Source organism: Melanerpes formicivorus, unplaced genomic scaffold, assembly GCF_026170545.1.
Source record: "Melanerpes formicivorus ecotype bairdi unplaced genomic scaffold, bMelFor1.0.p_v2 SCAF_29, whole genome shotgun sequence".
Taxonomy (NCBI): domain Eukaryota; kingdom Metazoa; phylum Chordata; class Aves; order Piciformes; family Picidae; genus Melanerpes; species Melanerpes formicivorus.
Window position 1 is genome coordinate 2,618,180 of NW_027142381.1, and position 20,723 is coordinate 2,638,902.

General features: G+C 50.0%; 1 protein-coding gene across 14 annotated transcripts in view; it reads right to left on the reverse strand.

Annotated features, from left to right (window-relative positions):
• Positions 1–4,537, reverse strand: part of GTF2I (general transcription factor IIi) — a 77,755-nt gene extending 73,218 nt beyond the window's left edge. For 13 of the 14 annotated variants that reach the window (XR_010989328.1, XM_068154447.1, XM_068154448.1 and 10 more), the window contains exon 1: positions 3,845–3,936. Coding sequence is in view for 12 of the 14 variants with exons in the window: in XM_068154447.1 (XP_068010548.1) it covers positions 3,845–3,927 (83 nt within the window). In the remaining 2 variants the exon portion in view is untranslated. Of the gene's footprint in view, positions 1–3,844; positions 3,937–4,333 lie in introns of those variants that run through there. The other variant, XM_068154454.1, reaches the window with a different exon arrangement.
• Positions 4,538–20,723: the final 16,186 nt, after the last annotated feature.

Here is a 20,723-nt window from a genome sequence, read left to right on the forward strand (position 1 = left end):
ATACTGTGTATTTGTACACATTCATTGCATTCCCTTGCAGAGTGTAGTTTTTGCTTTGTAAATATAGCTTCCATTTGCTTCCCCGAGAGAGTGAGCCATGCTTTTAGTTAATGTGGTGGTAAATTCCCAACCACTACAGTCTGAAGCACACATTTAACACAGTAGCTCCACACAGTGAACTGCCACATCTGCACCAGTGTGCTGCTGCCCTCCACAGCACACATGAGCTGGGAAACTCATGACCCCGTCACTTCTCAGTCATTCAATCCCCTCCCATGGTCCTGTTATGGCATTTAACCAAGTGAACCACACCACCAATTTCCATGGAAGACATGACACTTGTTCTACCTTGAGTTAAAACATTGATGCCAGTCCTATTAGAAGTCTCTCTCTATCCAGGATCCACGACCAGAAACAAAAAATCAATTCCACAGGGAAGTGTATGGGAAAGTGTTGGTAACTTGTTGCCAGAAAATGAGACTCACAGTATTTCCAGAGGAATATGAGTTTCACCCCAACTTCTATGAAAAATTTCTCAAGCCCTGATGGAGAAGTCAGAGGGCTGCCAGGAGCCTCTTACCAGGCTGTACAGGGACCAAACTTTTATGCCATCTAATTTACCTAAAGGATTTACAAGCCTTTCATTTTGTTTGTTTGCCTGGGCTTTCTATTATGTTTTATTGGGTTTTGTTAATTTAATTCCAGAGTTAGGCAAGCAGAAACTAGATCTAGTTTAAAACTTAGTGTGAGAGTTGTTCCAGATTGGGAGATACTAACCCAAAGACTTGCACACACTGGCAACAACTCAGCTACTTGATCTGTTTGTAAGGGGATGGTCACATTCATAGTTTCATAGCTTCATTCAGGGTTGGAAGGGACCACAAGGATCAGCTAGTTCCAACCCCCCTGCCATGGGCAGGGACACCCCACACTAGATCAGCCTGGCCAGAGCCTCATCCAGCCTGCTCTTAAACACCCCCAGGGACGGGGCCTCGACCACCTCCCTGGACAACACATTCCAGGGTCTCACCACTCTCATGGTGAAGAACCTCCTCCTCACATCTAGCCTGAATCTCCCCACCTCCAGCTTCATTCCATTCCCCCTAGTCCTATCACTACCTGAGATCCTGAGAAGTCCTTCCCCAGCCTTCCTGTAGGCCCCCTTCAGATCCTGGAAGGCCACAATGAGGTCACCTGGGAGCCTTCTCTTCTGCAGACTGAACAGCCCCAACTCCTTCAGTCTGTCCTCATAGGAGAGGTGCTCCAGCCCTCTGCTCATCCTTGTGGCCCTTCTCTGGACACGTTCCAGCACCTCCACATCCCTCTTGTAATAGGGGCTCCAGAACTGGACACAGTACTCCCGGCGGGGTCTCACCAGGGCTGAGTAGAGGGGGAGGATCACCTCCCTCGACCTGGTAGCCACACTTCTCCTGATGCAGCCCATTCATTTAACAATCACCATGCAGATGTTTCCCTCAAGCAATTTACACATCAAAGCTTTGGCAAAAGCCGGCAAATAAAGAACTCAAAACACAAGAGGTGATATCCAAAACACCACGATGATTAAAAACACTGTTGTGAACCCAGATGAGGCAGGCAATGTTACACATCCAGACAGGTGTATGGTTTTACGATGACCTTCATTAAACATCAGCATGACAGACCTCTGTAAATACCTTCCCTGCTGTATAGACGACAGAGAGGGGAATCAATACAGCTGACCAATATGACCTAGTATTGTCCCTTTATTGCTCCAGTGTTGTTTGAGTATAGTGCAAGCATAGTACAGAGCGGACAGTAGAGCTGACAGGCTACTAAAAGAAGTGTGTATAAGAAGTGAGTATTAAGGGAACCTTTACAGCTTATGTAAACTCGGAGAGCATTGCTGGCGTAGCTTCACTGGTTCCTCAGGAGTGACCACACACCGTACTGCTATTGATTCCTGGTTAAACTAAGTCATAACACGCGAGGCTGTTGATGCACGTGTGCGTCCTGTTACTCCAAGATAGCTCTCTGTGTTTATAGCTACCAGCGTCCTGCTTTGGTTACACGGTGCAGGCACAGCACTATCCTGTAGACGACGGAGATAGGAATCAATACGACTGACCAATGTGATCGAGTATTGTTCCTTTATTGTTCCAGTGCTGCAGGCCGATGGTGCAGGCCTGTAGTGCAAGTATAGCACAGTAAAGTGAAGAAGAAACAGGAGACAGGAAAGGCAGAAGTGCGTAGCAAGGCAACTGCTACAACTTATATAAACTCGGAGTGCCCTGTTGGCATAGCTCCATTGGTTCCCTATGAGTGACCACACATTGCACTATCACAGATTATTGGTCCAGCTACTAATGACACAACGAGGTTGTTGATGCAGGTGCATGTCCTGTTGTCCCAAGATAACTGTCCGTGTTTATAGCTACCGGTGTCTTGTTTTAGTTACATGCTGCAGGCACAGCACTGTTTTGCTCCACTGCTAGCTGGCTCTGCATTTATGCTGAGCATGGCCTACCACCATGTCAGGCTCTAGGCCGGCACTGCCAGATTGCTCACACTGCTCGTCGCTGGCATTGCCACACTATCCTGCTACACTGCCAGCCACTTCCACACCCATGCTTGACACGGCCTACCACCATGTCAGGCTCTAGGCCTACGCTGCCAGATTGCTCACACTGCTTGTTGCCACCATTACCACACTGCTGGCTAGGGAAGTTCTTTGCTGCTGGCTGTGCTGTTGCACACACATCCACCTTTGCTGAAACCTGCCTGAAGCAGCCACTGTGTGAAGCCTCTCCTGGGTCTCTGTTGGGTCTAACACTGTTCTTTTCCCAGGCAATCTGCTCCCTTTCACAGCCAGACACAGTATCACAGTATAACTTAGGTTGGAAAGGACCTCGAGGATCATCGAGTCCAAAACACAGACTCCATGACTAGACCATGACACCAAGTGCCACCTCCAATCCCCTCTTGAACGCCTCCAGGGACGATGACTCAACCACCTCCCTGGGCAACCCGTTCCAATGAAACAGTGCAGATTAGCCCCTAGCGAGGTGGAAATGAGGTGTTAGGCTCAAGTCACAGTCGATGGGTATATAGGGGAATAAAAACAACGCCCAAACATCTCTTAAGATTAAACACAATGGGACAACTGTTTGGCCAACAGTACCCTGGCCTGTATCAGGAATAGTATGGCCAGCAGGAATAGGGAAGTGATTGTCCCCCTGCACTCAGCACCAGTGAGGCCACACCTTCAGTGCTGGGTTCAGTTTCAGGCCTCTCCTTACAAGATAGGCATGGAGGTGCTGGAGCATGTCCAGAAAAGGTAAGTGAAGCTGGTGAAGGGTCTGGAGGTCACATGCAGAACGGCTGAGAGAGATGGGGTTGTTCAGCCTGGAGAAAAGGAGGCTGGGGAGAGACCTCACTTTGCAACTACCTGAAAGGAGGGGGGAACCATGTGGAGATCAGTCTGCTCTCTCTAGCAATAAATCACAGGAGAGAAAATAGCCTCAAATTGCATCAGGGGAAGCTCAAGTCAGCTATTAGAAGCTGCTTCTTCGCTGAAAGGGTTCTCAAAACACTGAGCAGCTGACCAGAGAGGTGGCTGAATCCCCATCCCTGGAGGCGTGTAAAAGAAGTAGAGACGTGATGCTGAGGATCATGTTTTAGCACCCGACTTGGCAGAGTTAGATGATCTTGAAGGTCTTCCCCAACCAAACCGACTCCAGGACTCTACGAGTCGCTCTGTAGAACTGCACGTGCTCCTCATCCGAGGTGCCTCTGCGCTCCAGCCCCACTGCTCGGGCGCTGGCCTACACCAGTCCCTGCTGTCCCACCACCCCACAACCTGTACCTGAGGGGCACCCGGTCTCCGATGGGGTCGCAGCCACTTCTCGCCGGACACGACCACGAAACACGTCCCCGTCGCTCACCCATCCTGTTCCGTATTTCCTTTGTACGCCTCGCCCCTTCCCGCCCTTGCCCAATCGCTGCCAACACGGCAAGCCCGCGCCGCCCCACCAGCCAATGGAAAGCGGCAGCGGCGGCGCGGTGGCAGCGCTCCCTCCACCCAGCGGCGGGCAGGGAGGGGGGGGAGGGCCTGAGGCTCCGCCTCGGCGCGGGGGGGGGGGTGCCCCCCCCCCCATCGGCCGCAGGGCAACGGCGGCAATGGCAGCTGTGCGAGGCCCAGACTCTCCTGCACCCTCCAAGCCGTGGCAGGAGCTTCTCTCGGGGCCGGGGGGTACGGTGTCCCCCGTGCTCCCTGGGGAAGATCTCCTCTTAGGGAGCTACAGGCCCACCACCCCGGAACCCGCCGAGGCCCCGCTCCCGCCCTCCCACTTACCTGGCGCCAGGCGCGGAAAGCCCGGCCCTGGTCGATGAAGGCGAGGTGGTGACGCCGGGTTGTGGGGGAAGGCCAGCGACGGCGGAGCCTCGTTAGCGGGAGGCTGCTTCCCGGCGGCTGATGGGGCGGTGGGCCCGGCCGCCACAGGGCCCCGGCTCTCCCCTTCACCGTCTCAGGCTTAATCCAGCGCTCCTCCCGCGGAGGGGAGCCGGCGCGCGGGGGCAGGTTTTTGTTCGAGCGGCCGCGCAGGCGCGGACCTCGCGAGGGCTGCCGGGAACCGGAGTCCGGTGGCGGAGCTGGGCTGGGCGTGGGATCGCGGCTCCCGCCCTGCCCCGCCCCGCTGCGCGGCGGGAGGGGACACCTGGCTGCGGCGGCGAGATGGGCAGTGGCTGGAGCGGCGCTGCCTGGTACGGCGGCGCCGGCGAAGGGGCTAGGGTAGAAGGTAGCCACGCGGGGACGGGGCTTCCTTCTGCAGCCGGGCTGTTCTTTCCCTACGGCCTGGACGGGAAACCGAGGAGAGCTCCCAGCGCCGAGCCCTGAAACCCCCTCTGCATGTTCCCCTCTTTATGTCGTGACAGCAGCTGCACCTGGCGCTGGACCTCGGAGAGCGTTGGCTAGGCAGCCCCCCTCTCAGTTTAGAAATCAGGCTTACATTCCTTAACCTTACGTTTCGAAAGGTTTCACCCTCGCCTTTCAAAACCAAGGTTTCGTTTCATAATTTCATAGTTTCATTCAGGGTTGGAAGGGACCACAAGGATCATCTAGTTCCAACCCCCCTGCCATGGGCAGGGACACCCCACACTAGATCAGGCTGGACAGAGCCTCATCCAGCCTGCTCTTAAACATCCCCAGGGACAGGGCCTCGACCACCTCCCATTCCAGGGCTTCACCACTCTCATGGTGAAGAACCTCCTCCTCACATCTAGCCTGAATCTCCCCACCTCCAGCTTCATTCCATTCCCCCTAGTCCTATCACTACCTGAGATCCTGAGCAGTCCCTCCCCAGCCTTCCTGTAGGCCCCCTTCAGATCCTGGAAGGCCACAATGAGGTCACCTCAGAGCCTTCTCTTCTGCAGACTGAATAGCCCCAACTCCTTCAGTCTGTCCTCATAGGAGAGGTGCTCCAGCCCTCTGCTCATCCTCGTGGCCCTTCTCTGGACACCTTCCAGCACCTCCACATCCCTCTTGTAATAGGGGCTCCAGAACTGGACGCAGTACTCCAGGTGGGGTCTCACCAGGGCTGAGTAGAGGGGGAGGATCACCTCCCTTGACCTGCTAGCCACACTTCTCCTGATGCAGCCCAGGATCTGATTGGCTTTGCGGGCTTCAAGTGCACATTGAGAGCTCATGTTGAGCTTTTTGTCCACCAGCACCCCCAAGTCTCTCTCCTCAGGGCTACTTTCCAGCCAGTCACTGCCCAGCCTGTATTTGTGCCTGGAATTGCCTCGACCCAGATGCAGGACCCTGCACTTGCTCTTTCCCCTGAGCTCCCTATGTGTTTCGGAACATCTGGAACGATATTTTCTGTTGAATTTAGGTTCAGCATGGTAAATGTGGACAGAAACTTTTCCATGCCAAGGGAAACGTTGCATGCCAAAATTTGTACCAAATCAAGCAAAGTGCTGTTGGGATTGCTCATTTTAAAATAAACCCATCATTTTCACAAGTAACACTTTGTTTATAGTGCATGTAGGACTGGGACATTAGATGTAACCCTGGTATTTTCAGAATGTTAACAGCGTGTTTAGAGTTGCTCAAGAGCAACCACCAAACACTGCAACTGCAAGGAAATTTCATTTGTGAAGGGAACATGCTCAGCTTAAAAGCATTCAGCTGCTTCTTAGCTGCAATAAACAGCAATAAATCAACCCGAGGAGGAAAGCTCAGAAGCTGGCTGCCGGGAAAGGGCCCTGCAGGATACGTTTTGGTTGTTCTCATACCATCGCCATCGAGGCTATGGATCTCATGCAAAAAGTACCCAATCTGCAAATGCTGATCAGTGTACCCTGAGCAAACCTTCTGAGCAATTCAAGGTGTTGTGGTTCTTGGTGGCTCCTTGGAGGGTTTAGCTGGATGTAATTCATCTCGTCGGTTTCATTATGGGAAAGGAGACAAAAAGCTTTCTGCAGCTAGTGGGAAATAAATAAATAAATAACCAAAACAAGCAAACCAACCAAGCAAAACAGAAACACCACACACAGAAACATCCACCACCACCACCAAAACATTCCCAAAGGGGGAAAAAAAAAACCAAAAAGCCACCACCCACTTTCATCACAGAATCACCAAGGTTGGAAGAGACCTCAAAGATCATCGAGTCCAACCTGTCACCACAGATCTCATGACTAAACCATGGCACCAAGTGCCACATCCAATCCCCTCTTGAACACCTGCAGGGATGGGGACTCCACCACCTCCCTGGGCGGCCCATTCCAATGGCCAATTACTCTTTCTGGGAAGAACTTTCTCCTCACCTCCAGCCTAAACCTCCCCTGGCACAGCTTAAGACTGTGTCCTCTTGTTCTGGTGCTCACTGCCTGGGAGAAGAGACCAACCCCCTCCTGGCTACAACCTCCCTTCAGGTAGCTGTAGACAGCAATAAGGTCTCCCTTGAGCCTCCTCTTCTCCAGGCTGAACAACCCCAGCTCCCTCAGCCTCTCCTTGTAGGGCTGTGCTTGAGGCCTCTCCCCAGCCTCGTTGCCCATCTCTGGACACATTCAAATGTCTCAGTGTCCTTCACCATTTTAACCTCTTTCCCTCTGGCACTCTGAGGGTTCCTCTTTGCAGATCCTGTACAGGGAAAGGCTTAACATCTGGTGACAGACTTGAGCACCAGGGACACCAAATCTTCCTGAGCAGTCTCAGTTGTATCTGTATGGCAGGTCCCTTTGCCATTTAGATGGCTTTTTGGTGGCCACTATCATTCCATGACAACCTCATGCTGTCATCTTTCAGCTGTACCTCACTGCACTCACAGCTCACCCCAGTCATTTCATACAGATTTAGAGGTCCTAAGTATGTCCTGTACAAAAGTTACTCAAGCAAATCCCCCTGGAAGATGGGAGGAGTTTTACCTGCATAATAAATGGCAGTTTATTGGCAGGACATCATTCAGGACCCTTTTCCTGCAGGCATGGATGTCTCCTGGTGGCAGAGAAGATGCCTTTTGGTTACATAGCATCATGTAACAATCTGAGGGTCAAATGTAGCAGCTGCTTCCTGCTGGCAGGATCATTGTTGCTGTGGCTCATTTGCAACCTGGCAGGTCCTCAGAAGAATCACAATGTGTTGTTTCTTCAGAGAAAGCTTCAGGATCTTCTGTATCCCTCTCTACTGCCTGATCCAGCCCTGTGAGCTTTGGAGCTGAAGGCTGAAGTCATGCTTTGTGTGCAATAATGTTTACCAATTGTGGTTACAAGTTGACTAACTGAAAAATCCATCAGAGACATTCTCGGGGGGGTTTAAAATCAATGCTGAGACTAGGAATAACTTGTATGATTTTAGTGGCTGGACTAATTAACAACTCTACTATAGTGCTTTGGACTGAGAGAGTTTTCTCCATCAGTTCAGAGCCTGGAAATTCAGATACTTCCTTCTAGAACAGATATCCAGCTCAACACACAGCTCTGTGGATTTTTACCAGCAGATTGGGGAACTGACTGCTATACACAACATCTGCCTGGTAAATCTTGATACTCTTTCTAGGTTTGAAATGCAAGGTCAGGGCTCCTGGCAGGAAACATTTTTCATCTAAATTCCTTGGTTTAAAGTGTTTTCAATTGCTTTACTTTCCCCCCTTCTAGTCAACCAGCTGGGCTTCACTTTCAGATTGAGGAAGATTTTTCACACAACTACAAGGCAAACCTTTTCTCTGAAACAAGGGAGCCAGATTGTAGAACACTGCAAAAGAGGAGTTAAATTCAGAGTTGTTCTGTTTGTTTTTTTAATGACAAAAAGGAGAGAGAGAAATTCCATCTCAAGCTCTTAGTCTTCTTCTGAAATGAAACTGAGAGCCATGCATACAGTTTATGTGTGGGGTTTTTTTACTTACTCATTAGTTTGGGGAATTATTCTGTTTCATTCCCAGAAACATACATTATTCTCCTTAGCACTCACAAGCTAGGCTATGTGGGACCTGGGGGTACTGGTCGATGGTAGGCTGAACATGAACCAGCAGTGTGCCCAGGTGGCCAAGAAGGCCAATGGCATCCTGGCCTGCATGAGGAATAGTGTGGCCAGCAGGAGCAGGGAGGTCATTCTCTCCCTCTACTCAGCACTGGTTAGGCCAAACCTTGAGTCCTGTATCCAGTTCTAAGCCCCTCAGTTTGGGAAAGATGTTGAGATGCTGGAAGGTGTCCAGAGAAGGGCAACAAAGCTGGGGAGGCGTCCGGAGCACAGCCCTGTGAGGAGAGGCTGAGGGAGCTGGGGTTGCTTAGCCTGGAGAAGAGGAGGCTCAGGGGAGACCTCATTGCTGTCTACAACTACCTGAAGGGAGGTTGTAGCCAGGTGGGGGTTGGTCTCTTCTCCCAGGCAACCAGCACCAGAACATGAGGACACAGTCTCAAGCTGTGCCAGGGGAGGGTTTAGACTGGATGTTGGGAAGAAGTTCTTCCCAGAAAGAGAGATTAGCCATTGGGATGTGCTGCCCAGGGAGGTGGTGGAGTCACCATCACTGGAGGTGTTTAGGAAGAGACTGGATGAGGCACTTGGTGCCATGGTTTAGTCGATTAGATGGTGTCGGATGATAGGTTGGACTTGATGATCTCAAAGGACCTTTCCAACCTAGTTAATTCTATTCTATCTTTATTGAAAGCCTTTATTTCACTACATGCAAGGAGTTACACATTTAACCTCAAGCTAAGCACAGCATGGGGGATTTCAGACACCTTGCTCTTGAAGTTTCTATAGGCAAATCTAAATATTGACAGCTTCCATCTAGCATCTGAGAATCTGCAAACATTAGGATCCACCTGTTAAAACTATTGGAGTCCTTAAACTGTGAAGGCCAAGAAGAAATCAACCACTTACACTGATCATCACAGACCTGCTTCGCCAGGCAGGAAAACCTGAAAACCCCATCAAAAACTGCACACATGGGGAATTTAGATCCAATCCACATTCTTCCCCCTGGTGCTGCCTTATCTTTGTCCAGCACAGGATATGTGCCTTGTTTTGCCACCCTTTCCACGGTGTCTTGCCCTCTCTTTCTCAAAATGCTTTCGCTCCAAGATGCCTGCATATAACCTTTGAACAGAGGGGGAGTGCAGAGGGAAAGGAAGGAGAAAGCTCCAACCTCTCAGAAAACAACCAACCAACCAGAAGGCAGAATGCTGCTGTCTGTTGTATTTTGTGCAGAAGTCAGACAGCAGTGCCTGGAAGCTATGTGCAAATCTGTCAGACCCTCAGAGCACAGCATTCACAGTTCCTTGCTGTGCAGTGCTGCTTTTATATGTAAATAGATTCTCTTTCCTCCCCCCCCCCCCCCCATTTATTTTTTGTATCATAGCCCCCAAACCAGCATAGCTCCACTACAGCCCAGAAGCAGCAACATGCTTGTTTATCAGACCTGAAAAAGACCATAGTGAGCCACATTTTTCCAGCACATGGCTCCAGATAAGCTCATTTCATGCTCCTTTACCAATTTTCCTTTGCTCCAGTTGTCTAGATTCCTCTGCAGTTTTCTTTCACTAAGCTTTTTATCCCTTAAACAGTAAATAAGGACATACTGTATCTTGCCTGTATACACAGGGCCAGTGAAAGCTCAGGCACTGTTTTCCCCTATCATTTATTCCTCTGCCCTCAGTTAAAGGTGCTCTGGGATGTTTAGCCAGGGAGGATGTACTAGAGTGTCTTGGCTCTCCCCTCCATGTTCTCCTGGAGTGATGATCTTAAAATCAGGATCCTTCAGGTACCAAAATTTGAATGGCAACATAAAGTCTATAAAGCAGACAGGAATTCTGCACCCCTTTGTGTACTGTGGCTCTTGAAGAAAGAAGCATTTAAAAGCAGTTCACCTTTTCTAACAGATGATGACTGGAGCACTAAGTAAGCATTTTTCCAAAGATCAGGAACAGAAAACCCAACTTGACAGGCTGTCTGGTATTGCAGGTGCCAGTAATAGGCTATGAGGACCCCTAAATCATAGAATTGTTAGGGTTGGACGGGACCTCAAGGGTCAGCCAGTTCCAACCCTCCTGCCATGGGCAGGGACACCTTACACTACAGCAGGTTGCTCACAGCCACATCCAACCTGGCCTTAAAAACCTCCAGGCATGAGGCTTCCACCACCACCCTGGGCAACCTGTGCCAGGCTCTCACCACCCTCATGGAGAACAACTTCTTCCTAATATTCAATCGGTATCTACCCATTTCTATTTTTTACCCCATTCCCCCTAGTCCTATCATTATCTGATACCCTACAAAGCCCCTTCTCAGCTTTCTTGTAGCCCCCTTCAGATACTGGAAGGCCACAATAAGGTCTCCTCAGAGCCTTCTCTTCTCCAGGCTACGTGTAGCACAAAGGAAGCTGCCACTTTGAGACTGCCCAGCAAGCCTGTGCAGCGAGATGCCTCCAGGAGCACAACAGTGCCCGTGGACATCAGAAGTATCCACGGCTGCTGAGTGATAATTCTCATCTCCAAGTGGTTGCTGCACCCCCAGGCTCATACAAGCACTGCTACATCAGCTTCTTCTTCCCCAGTCCTCCTCCCAGCCACACCAGCCAGACACTGAGTGTTTCTAAAATGAAAGCTGAGAGGGTTGTGCACAAGATGGCAGAATGGGAGCCGTGCCAACCTCTCGCCACGCGCTTCTGGTCCTGCTCCAGCCCAGTGCCAGGCTGGGGCTGGCACTGCAAAGAGTCCCAGGCAGCCGGAGGGACAGCGAGCAAACACAGAACGTGGGACTTCAGATTGCGGTGGGTTGAAATTACACCACCCTCCCCAGCACAAAATTGCCAGACCAGCTCAGAAGGAAGCAGATGAAGCTGTATTTACAAGCAGAACTACAATCTCAATAGGAAATGCAATGAACATGTACAAAATAGACAATATTTACACATATTTACAATGTATAAACAGCACAGGAACACACCCTGGATAAAACCAGGGGTCTGCTAATAGCTTCCTCCTCCCTGCTCCCTCGCATCCTGTACACAGTAAAGGAGAAAGAAGAGCAGAGAGTGGTTTGTTAATACTTAACAACAACAAAGAACACAGTCAAGGTCAGCAAAGCCAGCAGAAGCCAGAAGCTGGGATCTGCTAGACCAGAGGAAGCTGAAAAGAGAGAAAGCTAGATTATACAAGCTAACTTTGTGAGATAAGTGTACAGTGGGATTATATTTACCATATAAAATGGTAATTTATTTACATCCTATCACTTTCTGTCCAAGGCCAAGGTCAATTTTCTAGGCACAGCCTGAAACTACCGCCACAGATCTACCTCTCTGCACTGCAAACTAATTCGCCTACGTAATAAAGACCTTCAGGTAAGGCAGCAGCCAGCACTTTGTGCCCCATTTGTTCAGCCAATCCCTCAAAGAAACCGGCACTACTTCTTTTGCTGTTAGGAAGAAATTAGATCAGGAGTCTGACAGCCATGCTTTGTTAAACCCAACAGAGCACTTTGGGGTTTTGTTTGGCTTTTTCTTTTGTGCTCCTCTGTAAGAAATCTGCACCAGCATAATTCTTGATCAAACCACTGACAAACAGACCAGCAAGTTGGGCACCTACCTATTTGACACTGTGACCGTTTGAGGCGGTGCTGTCGTAGGGTTGGGGGAAAGGCTGAGTGTGGCTGTTTGAGGCTGTCCCCTTTAAGAAAGGGAATATTGTGGTCAGATGTTTGTAAACGAAAGATGGAGCTAAACTAATTTAATTGGTAGAGTGGGAAGAAGCACCTTTTGAACTGGGAGTGCAGCAGAGTATCCTGGGCATTCCTGCACTTTTCTAGTTAGTCTGTCTTCCCCCTCCTTCGGTGGCTTGCAGCTTGCAGCTTCTGGGCTTTTGGCCAGGCTTGACCTTGAAACTGATAAACTGCAAGGCCTGTATTAACTGCTTTCCAATTAACACACAACTGCTTTTATTTTTTTTTCTCTTTTCTCTCTTTCTAACCCTCTCCGGGGAAAGGGGGAGAGAAGGGGGAGCAGAGGTGGGGAACCCCCTCAGCAGAGGTGGGAACTCTCATTTCTGTGCTACTTTGTTGTATATTTCTGTAGAATAGAATAGAATAAACCAGGTTGGAAGAGACCTTCAAGATCATTGTGTCCAACCTATCATCCAACACCACCTAATCACCTAAACCATGCAACCAAGCACCCTGTCAAGTCTCCTCCTGAACACCTCCAGTGATGGTGACTCCACCACCTCCCCAGGCAGCCCATTCCAACGGGCAATCACTCTCTCTGTGTAAAACTTCCTCCTGATTTGTGTCTCTTCCCTGGATACAGCCAGGCTCATGGGGTCGATGAGCTGTGACAGGCTGCTCCACTGCTGCCATCTGAGCTGTGGCTGCAGGACAGTGGGAGATGTCAAGATCTCTGCTTAGGCAATTAGTATAATTAAGAGACAATATTGAAAGCCATATATTGTAAATACTGTAAATTCTGTATATATTTCCCTGCATTTCCCTAAACTGCTTTGTAAATATACAGCACCCACTGCTTTGCTAATTCAGCTGTGAGGTTTTTTTTTCTTTCACTTTCCAGGGGGAGGAGAAGGCACCGGCCTTTCCCTTCTAACCCTATGACACCGGGCCCTTTCCCCCACTGTGAGTAGAGGGAAAAACATTGAAAGGAAAAAAAACATGCACAGCCAGATTAGCAAAGGAGTGTGTGCTGTATATTCACAAAGCAGTTTAGGGAATGCAGGGAAATATATACAGAATTTACAGTATTTACAATATATACAGAAATATACAACAAAGTCACACAGAAATGAGGGTTCCCTCCTCTGCTGAGGGGGTTCCCCACCCCTGCTCCCCCTTCTCTCCCCCTTTCCCCAGAGAGGGTTAGAAAGAGAGAAAAAAGAGAAACTGTTAATTAAAAAGCAGCTATGTGTTAGAATGTTAGAAGAGGCCTCACGCTTTATCTGCTTCAAGGTCAAGCCTGGCCGAAAGCCCAGAAAGCTGTGAGCTGCAAGGGGAGAAAGCAAGACTGAGACTTGTCCAGGGAGGTGGTCGAGGCCCCATCCCTGGAGGTGTTTAAGACCAGGCTGGATGAGGCTCTGTCCAGCCTGATCTAGTGTGGGGAGTCCCTGCCCATGGCAGGGGGGTTGGAACTAGATGATCCTTGTGGTCCCTTCTAACCCTGAATGATACTATGATACTAGTCCCACTGGGAATCAAACTTAAGGCAGTGCTTCTGCCTCTCCACCAATGAAATTAGTTTAGACCTGTCCTTTATGTATAAACATTCGGCCATAGTATCCCTTTGTTAAAGGCATTGCCTCAAACGGTCACAGGTGCCTTTAACAAAGGGACACCATGGCCGAATGTTTTATAAACAAGACAGGTCTAAACTAATTTCATTGGTGGAGAAGCAGAAGCACTGCCTTAGGTTTTGATTCCCAGTGAGACTGGTCTCACTCAGTCTCGTACTCTTTTCCCCCTCCTTCCCGCAGCTCACAGCTTCTGGGCTTTCAGCCAGACTGACCGTGGAGCAGATAAAAGCAGTTGTGTTAGAAGAGGCCTTAATTAACATTTGCTCTTTTTTGTCTGTTTCTAACCCTCCTTGGGGAAAAAGGGGAGAGAAGGGGGTACAGGGGGAAACCCTTCTGCACATTGGCCACAACAACCCCATGCAGAGCTACAGGCTGGGGTCAGAGTGGCCAGAGAGCAGCCAGGCAGACAGGGACCTGGGGGTGCTGGTTGATGGTAGGATGAACATGAGCCTGCAGTGTGCCCAGGCAGCCAAGAGGGCCAATGGCATCCTGGCCTGCATTAAGAACAGTGTGGCCAGCAGGAGCAGGAAGGTCATTCTGCCCCTGTACACTGCACTGGTTAGGCCACACCTCGAGTCCTGTGTCCAGTTCTGGGCCCCTCAGTTTAGGAAAGATGTTGACTTGCTGGAATGAGTCCAGAGAAGGGCAACGAAGTTGATGAGGGGCTTGGAACACAAGCCCTATGAGGAGAGGCTGAGGGAGCTGGGGCTGCTTAGCCTGGAGAAGAGGAGACTCAGGGGTGACCTTATTGCTCTCTACAACTACCTGAAGGGGGGTTGTAAACAGGCAGAGGTTGGTCTCTTCTCCCAGGCAGCCAGCACCAGAACAAGAGGACACAGTCTCAAGCTGCGCCAGGGGAAGTTCAGGCTGGAGGTCAGGAGGAAGTTTTACACAGAGAGAGTGATTGCCCATTGGAATGGGCTGCCCGGGGAGGTGGTAGAATCACCATCCCTGGAGGTGTTCAGGAGGAGACTTGACAGGGTGCTTGGTGCCATGGGTTAGTTGATTGGGTGGTGTTGGATGATAGGTTGGACACGATGATCTTGAAGGTCTCTTCCAACCTGGTTTATTCTATTCTTTTCTTCCTCCAGACCGGGGAAGGGAATCTCATTCTGTGTTACTTTGTTGTATATTTCTGTAAATATTGTAAATTTTATATATAAACCTAACCTGCATTCCCTAAACTGCTTTGTAAATACAGCACACAATCCCTTTGCTAATCCACCTGTGGGGTTTTCTTTTTCCTTTCAATTTTCTTCCCTTCACTTTACGGGGGGGGAGGGGGAAGAAGGCCTGGCCTTCCCCCCAACCCTCGACAGACACAAACACCCACAACACTGGAGGCTGAGAAGGGATTCTTGTGTTTGCTTGCAGTAACAGACAGACACTTCTACTGGGGGTATGTTTCTAGCAGAAAGGAGTTTGTGCTTTGCATTACAGAAGAATTTCAATGGCAAATAATCTGTTAAACAAAAAGTCTTTATACAGAAGTTTAAAATAAATAAAAATCAACAAAACCAATAAACATTGTAGGGAATTGTCTGTGTTCAGAGTATGGTTCCAGTCTGATCTTCCCAGGCACTGTCCATCCCTTCCACCCTACAGACTCCAGCCTGTACAAGCTGCCCAAGGGGTAGCTAGGCACCAGGCTGGCTGTGGTGGGGATCATCTTTGAGGGTTAGGAGCACTTCAGTAGGGCTGCTCTAAAGCTCCCTGGATCTATTCACAGTATCACTAAGGTTGGAAGAGACCTCGAGGATCATCAAGTCCAACCTGTTACTACAGACCTCGTGATTAGACCATGGCACCAAGTACCATGTCCAATCCCCTCTTGAATACCTCCAGGGACGGTGACTCCACCACCTCCCTGGGCAGCACATTCCAATGACGAACGACTCGCTCGGTGAAGAACTTTCTCCTCACCTCGAGTCTAAACCTCCCCTGGCACAGCCTGAGACTGTGTCCCCTTGTTCTGGTGCTGGTTGCCTGGGAGAAGAGACCAACCCCTTCCTGGCTACAGCCACCTTTCAGGTAGTTGTAGAGGGCAATGAGGTCACCCCTGAGCCTCCTCTTCTCCAGGCTAAGCAACCCCAGCTCCCTCAGCCTCTCCTCACAGGGCTGTGCTCAAGGCCTCTCCCCAGCCTTGTTGCCCTCCTCTGGACACGTTCAAGTGTCTCGATGTCCTTCTTAAACTGAGGGGCCCAAAAGCATAGCACAACTTCTCCCAAGGGGCCAAAAGCCACCTGAAGTTGGTGGTGAAGGAGTTTAAAATGAGCAGCAAGGAGCATCCCAACATGCCCAGCAGGGAGCCCGGGAAGTGGGAGTGCTCTGCTCTGATTCTCTCAGTGGCAAGAAGTCAAAGCCATCTGCAGTTTCTCAGCTGCAGAGCTGGGTAGTTTTTGTGCAAACTAATCACTCAGCATTCCTCACAGGGAGCATTTGTCCACATCATCACCAGCCTTCGTGGAGAGGTAATGTTCACGGAGAGGAGCCTGCCAGTGCTGCTCGAGCAGCATGTCAGCACTCTGCACAGGAGCTGAGGCTTCCTCAGGCAAACACTGGGCCATTTCCTTCTTTTTGACTGAACACAGTCAGCTGTCACCATCACTTACAGGCCTGCAGATCTGTTTGCACTGTGATTTGTAGTCAGCCTATTGCATCCTTATCTCCAATTACTCTGCACTCAGGTCTATCGACACATGGGCAGGGAAAAGAAGGACCTTTTTTTTGGTCCTGGTTGCAACAGAAGACAGATTCACTGATGCAGACATCAGCAACAGAACCAGCAGCTTAAAGCGAGCCATTAATAACAGGAGAGCAACTGTGAAGAAGCTTGCTGCCTTAGACAAGCTAAATTCACTTCTTTCCTGAGGATTTGGTAAGCCTTTGTAACACCTTGAGCCTGCAGTCAGCACTCCACAGACTGACACCAGCACTGCCAGGGTTTGTCCTAAAGCTGAAGGTTTCCAAGCCTGCAAGCCAATGTAGGGTCTTTATAACAGGGGTGAAACCCTGTGGCACACACAGGGAAGCAGTGAGGGTGATGCATGAGGCAGTGATGGTTGTTTTCTTAGTTCTCCTTAACTGTGTGGAAATCAGTTGTGTCCATGGAGTCAGAGAAATGGGGAAAGTGCTTCACAGAGGCTTTTGAAGCAGGATAGGAAGAGACCTCATCATCACAGGTCACTCAACTGCAGCTGCTCCTAGGGGTTTTCCCAAGATGGAAAGCAACTCACTGGTAAGTAGTGCTGGATCACATCCAGGCACACCACAGCACAGGGGTCAGAAACAGCTCCTTGCTGTTCACACAACATAAGGCCCACAAGAACAAGCCCTGTGGGTCCAGACCAGCTCAGGCTTGGGTTTAGCAGGATCAAAGCCAAACCAGAGCTGAGAGGCATGATTGAAAGAGTCCTCCTTGCTTTCCCCAGCACAGATCACCTATGATCCTCCCAGCTTTCCCAAATCCCAGGAATTGAATTGCTGGGCAGGTTGGCACATACCTTTAGAGCTGTGTGTCCAGAGGACTAAGAGCAGAAAACCTCCATGAAACATCTTTCCTTCCCCAGAGCACTTCACCACAGCAAGCCTCTGATTACCCAAGCATGCTCATGCTTGCTTAGCCTGCATGGGTGCATTTAAGTGGCTTCTCAATGAGGAAAATGTTTTCATCTGGTGAAGTCCTTCAATGTTTTCTAAAGACTTTGATGCTTGAAGCAGAGGGAGCTCCAGCACAAAGTACAGGCTAATCCCACCGGTGCTCCATGGGTTCTGCACACTGGATCAAGAGCTGTGAATGGCATTGCTGAGAGCAGCCAGGGGAACATGCCCTGGGGTGCTTCATCCTACCTTAGAAGCAACCCAGTAAATTGAGGGGTATTATGTGAAATTCCTGCAATTTTACTTCCATTTCCCTCCTGGAGTTTGGCAGCAGAAGGTAACAGCATTCACCACTACTACTAACCACCACACATTTAGCTTCTACTTTGTGTCTGCTGAGAGCTGTGTATAGGCAAGATGTGGTGGGAGCCAACTCTGCTGTGAGGGCTTCATAAGAAGCCAACAAGAAGAAACACCCCAGCTTGTGTGTGGGTAAATGCAGCCCTGCAGGAACCACCAGTGAAGTGAGATACCCTGGGGCTTGCAGATTTGGTATCCTCCCAAGCAGCAATGTGCAGCATCCCTGTGGGATTACTACTGCTGGCCATCCCTCCAGGCTGCAGGGTGGGTCACAGCCTTTTCACGGAGCAAAACTGCCCCAAAAGCAGTGGCTGTGGTCTGCTGGAGGGTGGATGGTAGTGGGCACAGGAGCAAAGTCACTTGTTGCAGCTCTGCTGAATGCAATGTGCTGCTTTATTTGTTGTGTGGGTTTTGGTCTGCTCAGACCCTTCCTTCAGGCCGCTGGAGGGTTTTGATGGTGAGTAGAAGTGTTTCAAGGCAGCTACAGGTTTACTTTCTTGGCTATGGACTTGCATTTGCTGTGGAGTTGGATGCAAATGATCACATGAGATAATAAAAGCCCAAAGAAATGGAGGTGGCAGCACAAAGGCAACAGCTGAAAGAAGGGCAAAGATCTGTATCAGGGACCCCAATTAGAAAGAGAATTTGACATCTGAGTGGTTGGCATCAAAATCCAAAGTCTTTCATGCCCCTGTCTGATGCTCAGACCTGTGGCCTCTCCAATTAGGAAACAAAGATACATGGTTCAGAGGTAAAAATACAGTTTTCTCTTCACAGGTAACTGTGAGAAGTCCTTATTCAGAGATCGAACTCCACTGAGCAGGTGGCTTCTAGGAGGGCACACTCATTATCTGTTGACTTTTTTTCCTGTTAAAAAATAAAGGTCTGATGCCACAGCAGGGAAGGCAGCAGTATGATTCCATGAGGAGTAGAGGTGCTTGAGGCTGCCCCAGATCAGCTGCTGGTCTCCACATCCTGTGGACATGCCAGCAGTGGGGGGAAGCTGTCCACAGTGTGTAGGTCTGGAACACTGCACCCTGCACAGGGGCCTAATTACTGCTTCTGAAAAGCAGGGTGAAGGCAGGCAACAGAGTCAAAGTAGGGCATGGGAGCTACGCTGGAGACTAATGATTTAGCTCAGAAAGCTGAATGCTTAAAGGCTGCTGAATAGAAGGGGCTGGGGTGGAAGCTGAGCAAGGATGCAGCATAGGGCTGGTTTCCCATTCTGCCTCATCCCTCTTCCCCAGCTTGCAGCCTGGTTAGCCAGATGGAGCAGGGGAGGGATGGCTATGCCACTGCATCAGGGACTGAGCCAAAGCTCTGGGCTCAGGTTTTCTTCCAGAAGTCTTCTGACCCATTGCTTGAAGCTCTGGATGCCCCCAAACCCACTCAGAGAAGAGCAGCTACCCACTTGTGGATGGCTGCCTTACATGTTAAAGATACCTTCCTTATGATCCCCTTAAGGGAGGAAGAGAAACCCCAGTTTGCTTGAACCTGGGAAGCAACACAATAGGCCTTTAATTGGCAGCAACAAGGATATAAACTTTCTCCAGCAATTGCCCACATCACCAGGGAATCTCTGACTGGGAAACTCTGTGGCTGCCTGGCACCTCTAGCATCCCCCAGTTGGGTTTTGAGGCTGCTAGGTTCAGGTGACAAGATAGAATAGAATAGAATTAACCAGGTTGGAAGAGACCTCCAAGATCATCGAGTCCAACCTATCACCCAGCACCATCTAATCAACTAAACCATGGCACCAAGTACCCCACCCAGTCTCTTCCTAAACACCTCCAGTGATGGTGATTCCACCACCTCCCTGGCCAGCCCATTCCAATGGCAAATCACTCTTTCTATGAAGAATTTCTTCCTAACATCCAGCCTGAACCTCCCCTGGTGCAGCTTGAGACTGCGTCCTCTCGTTCTGGTGCTGGCCGCCTGGGAGAAGAGACCAACCCCCACCTGGCTACAGCCTCCCTTCAGGTAGAAGGTCTGCCCTGAGCCTCCTGATGCCATAAGCTAAGCAACCCCAGCTCCCTCAGCCTCTCCTCACAGGGCTGTGCTCCAGACCCCTCCCCAGCATTGTTGCCCTTCTCTGGACACCTTCCAGCATCTCAACATCTTTCCTAAACTGAGGAGCCCAGAACTGGACACAGGACTCAAGGTGTGGCCCAACCAGTGCTGAGCACAGGGCAGAATGACCTCCCTGCTCCTGCTGGCCACACTGTTCCTGACGCAGGCCAGGATGCCATAGGCCTTCTTGGCTGCCTGGGCACACTGCTGGCTCATTTAGGGGAACGAATATCAGTAATTCCTGCTGCAATTTCAGGCAGTTTCAGGCAGCTACAGCATCTTCTCTCCATCTTCCATGGCTGAGGTGGGAAACTCCTGCCCTCGGTGCCTGTGTTTGCTTGCGACCAGGGAGAACTGACCCTTCCCACTTTGGGAAGAAATGACATCTATCACTGTGTTACTGTTTCCTCTTGGCTGGAACGCTCACAGCTCCCCTAGTCTTGCTCCTGCAGTTGCAGGGTATGTTTACAGCCAGGTTTTGTGTGGAAAATGATTATCTGCTGAATGGGAACCGCTCTGCTCCAATTAGAAGAGTGAAGATGCAGATCTCAACACTTGAGCCACGTTCCTCATTTATTACTTTTCAAAGACTTTGGTGCAAGGGGTAGGGGGAGGAAGGCGGGGGGGGGGGGGGGGGGGAGGGGAGGTGTTGTTTATGTGTTTACAAATCCAATAACAATCCTCATTAAGAGTTGCAAAACATGAAGCCATTTTGATCCCAGGCAGATGGCAGCTAAATGAAGTTTAATTAAAGAATGAGAGCTTTGATTCCAATCATTTAAAAAAAAAATGAAAAATATAGTGCACTGAGATACCAGAGAACAGCATAAACAGCATCTGGGCTTCTATTCAGAAGCCCAAATGCCTTGGTGAGGAAACACTTTGCAAACCCTTCTGGAGCAATCACGGGTTGTGGGCTGCAG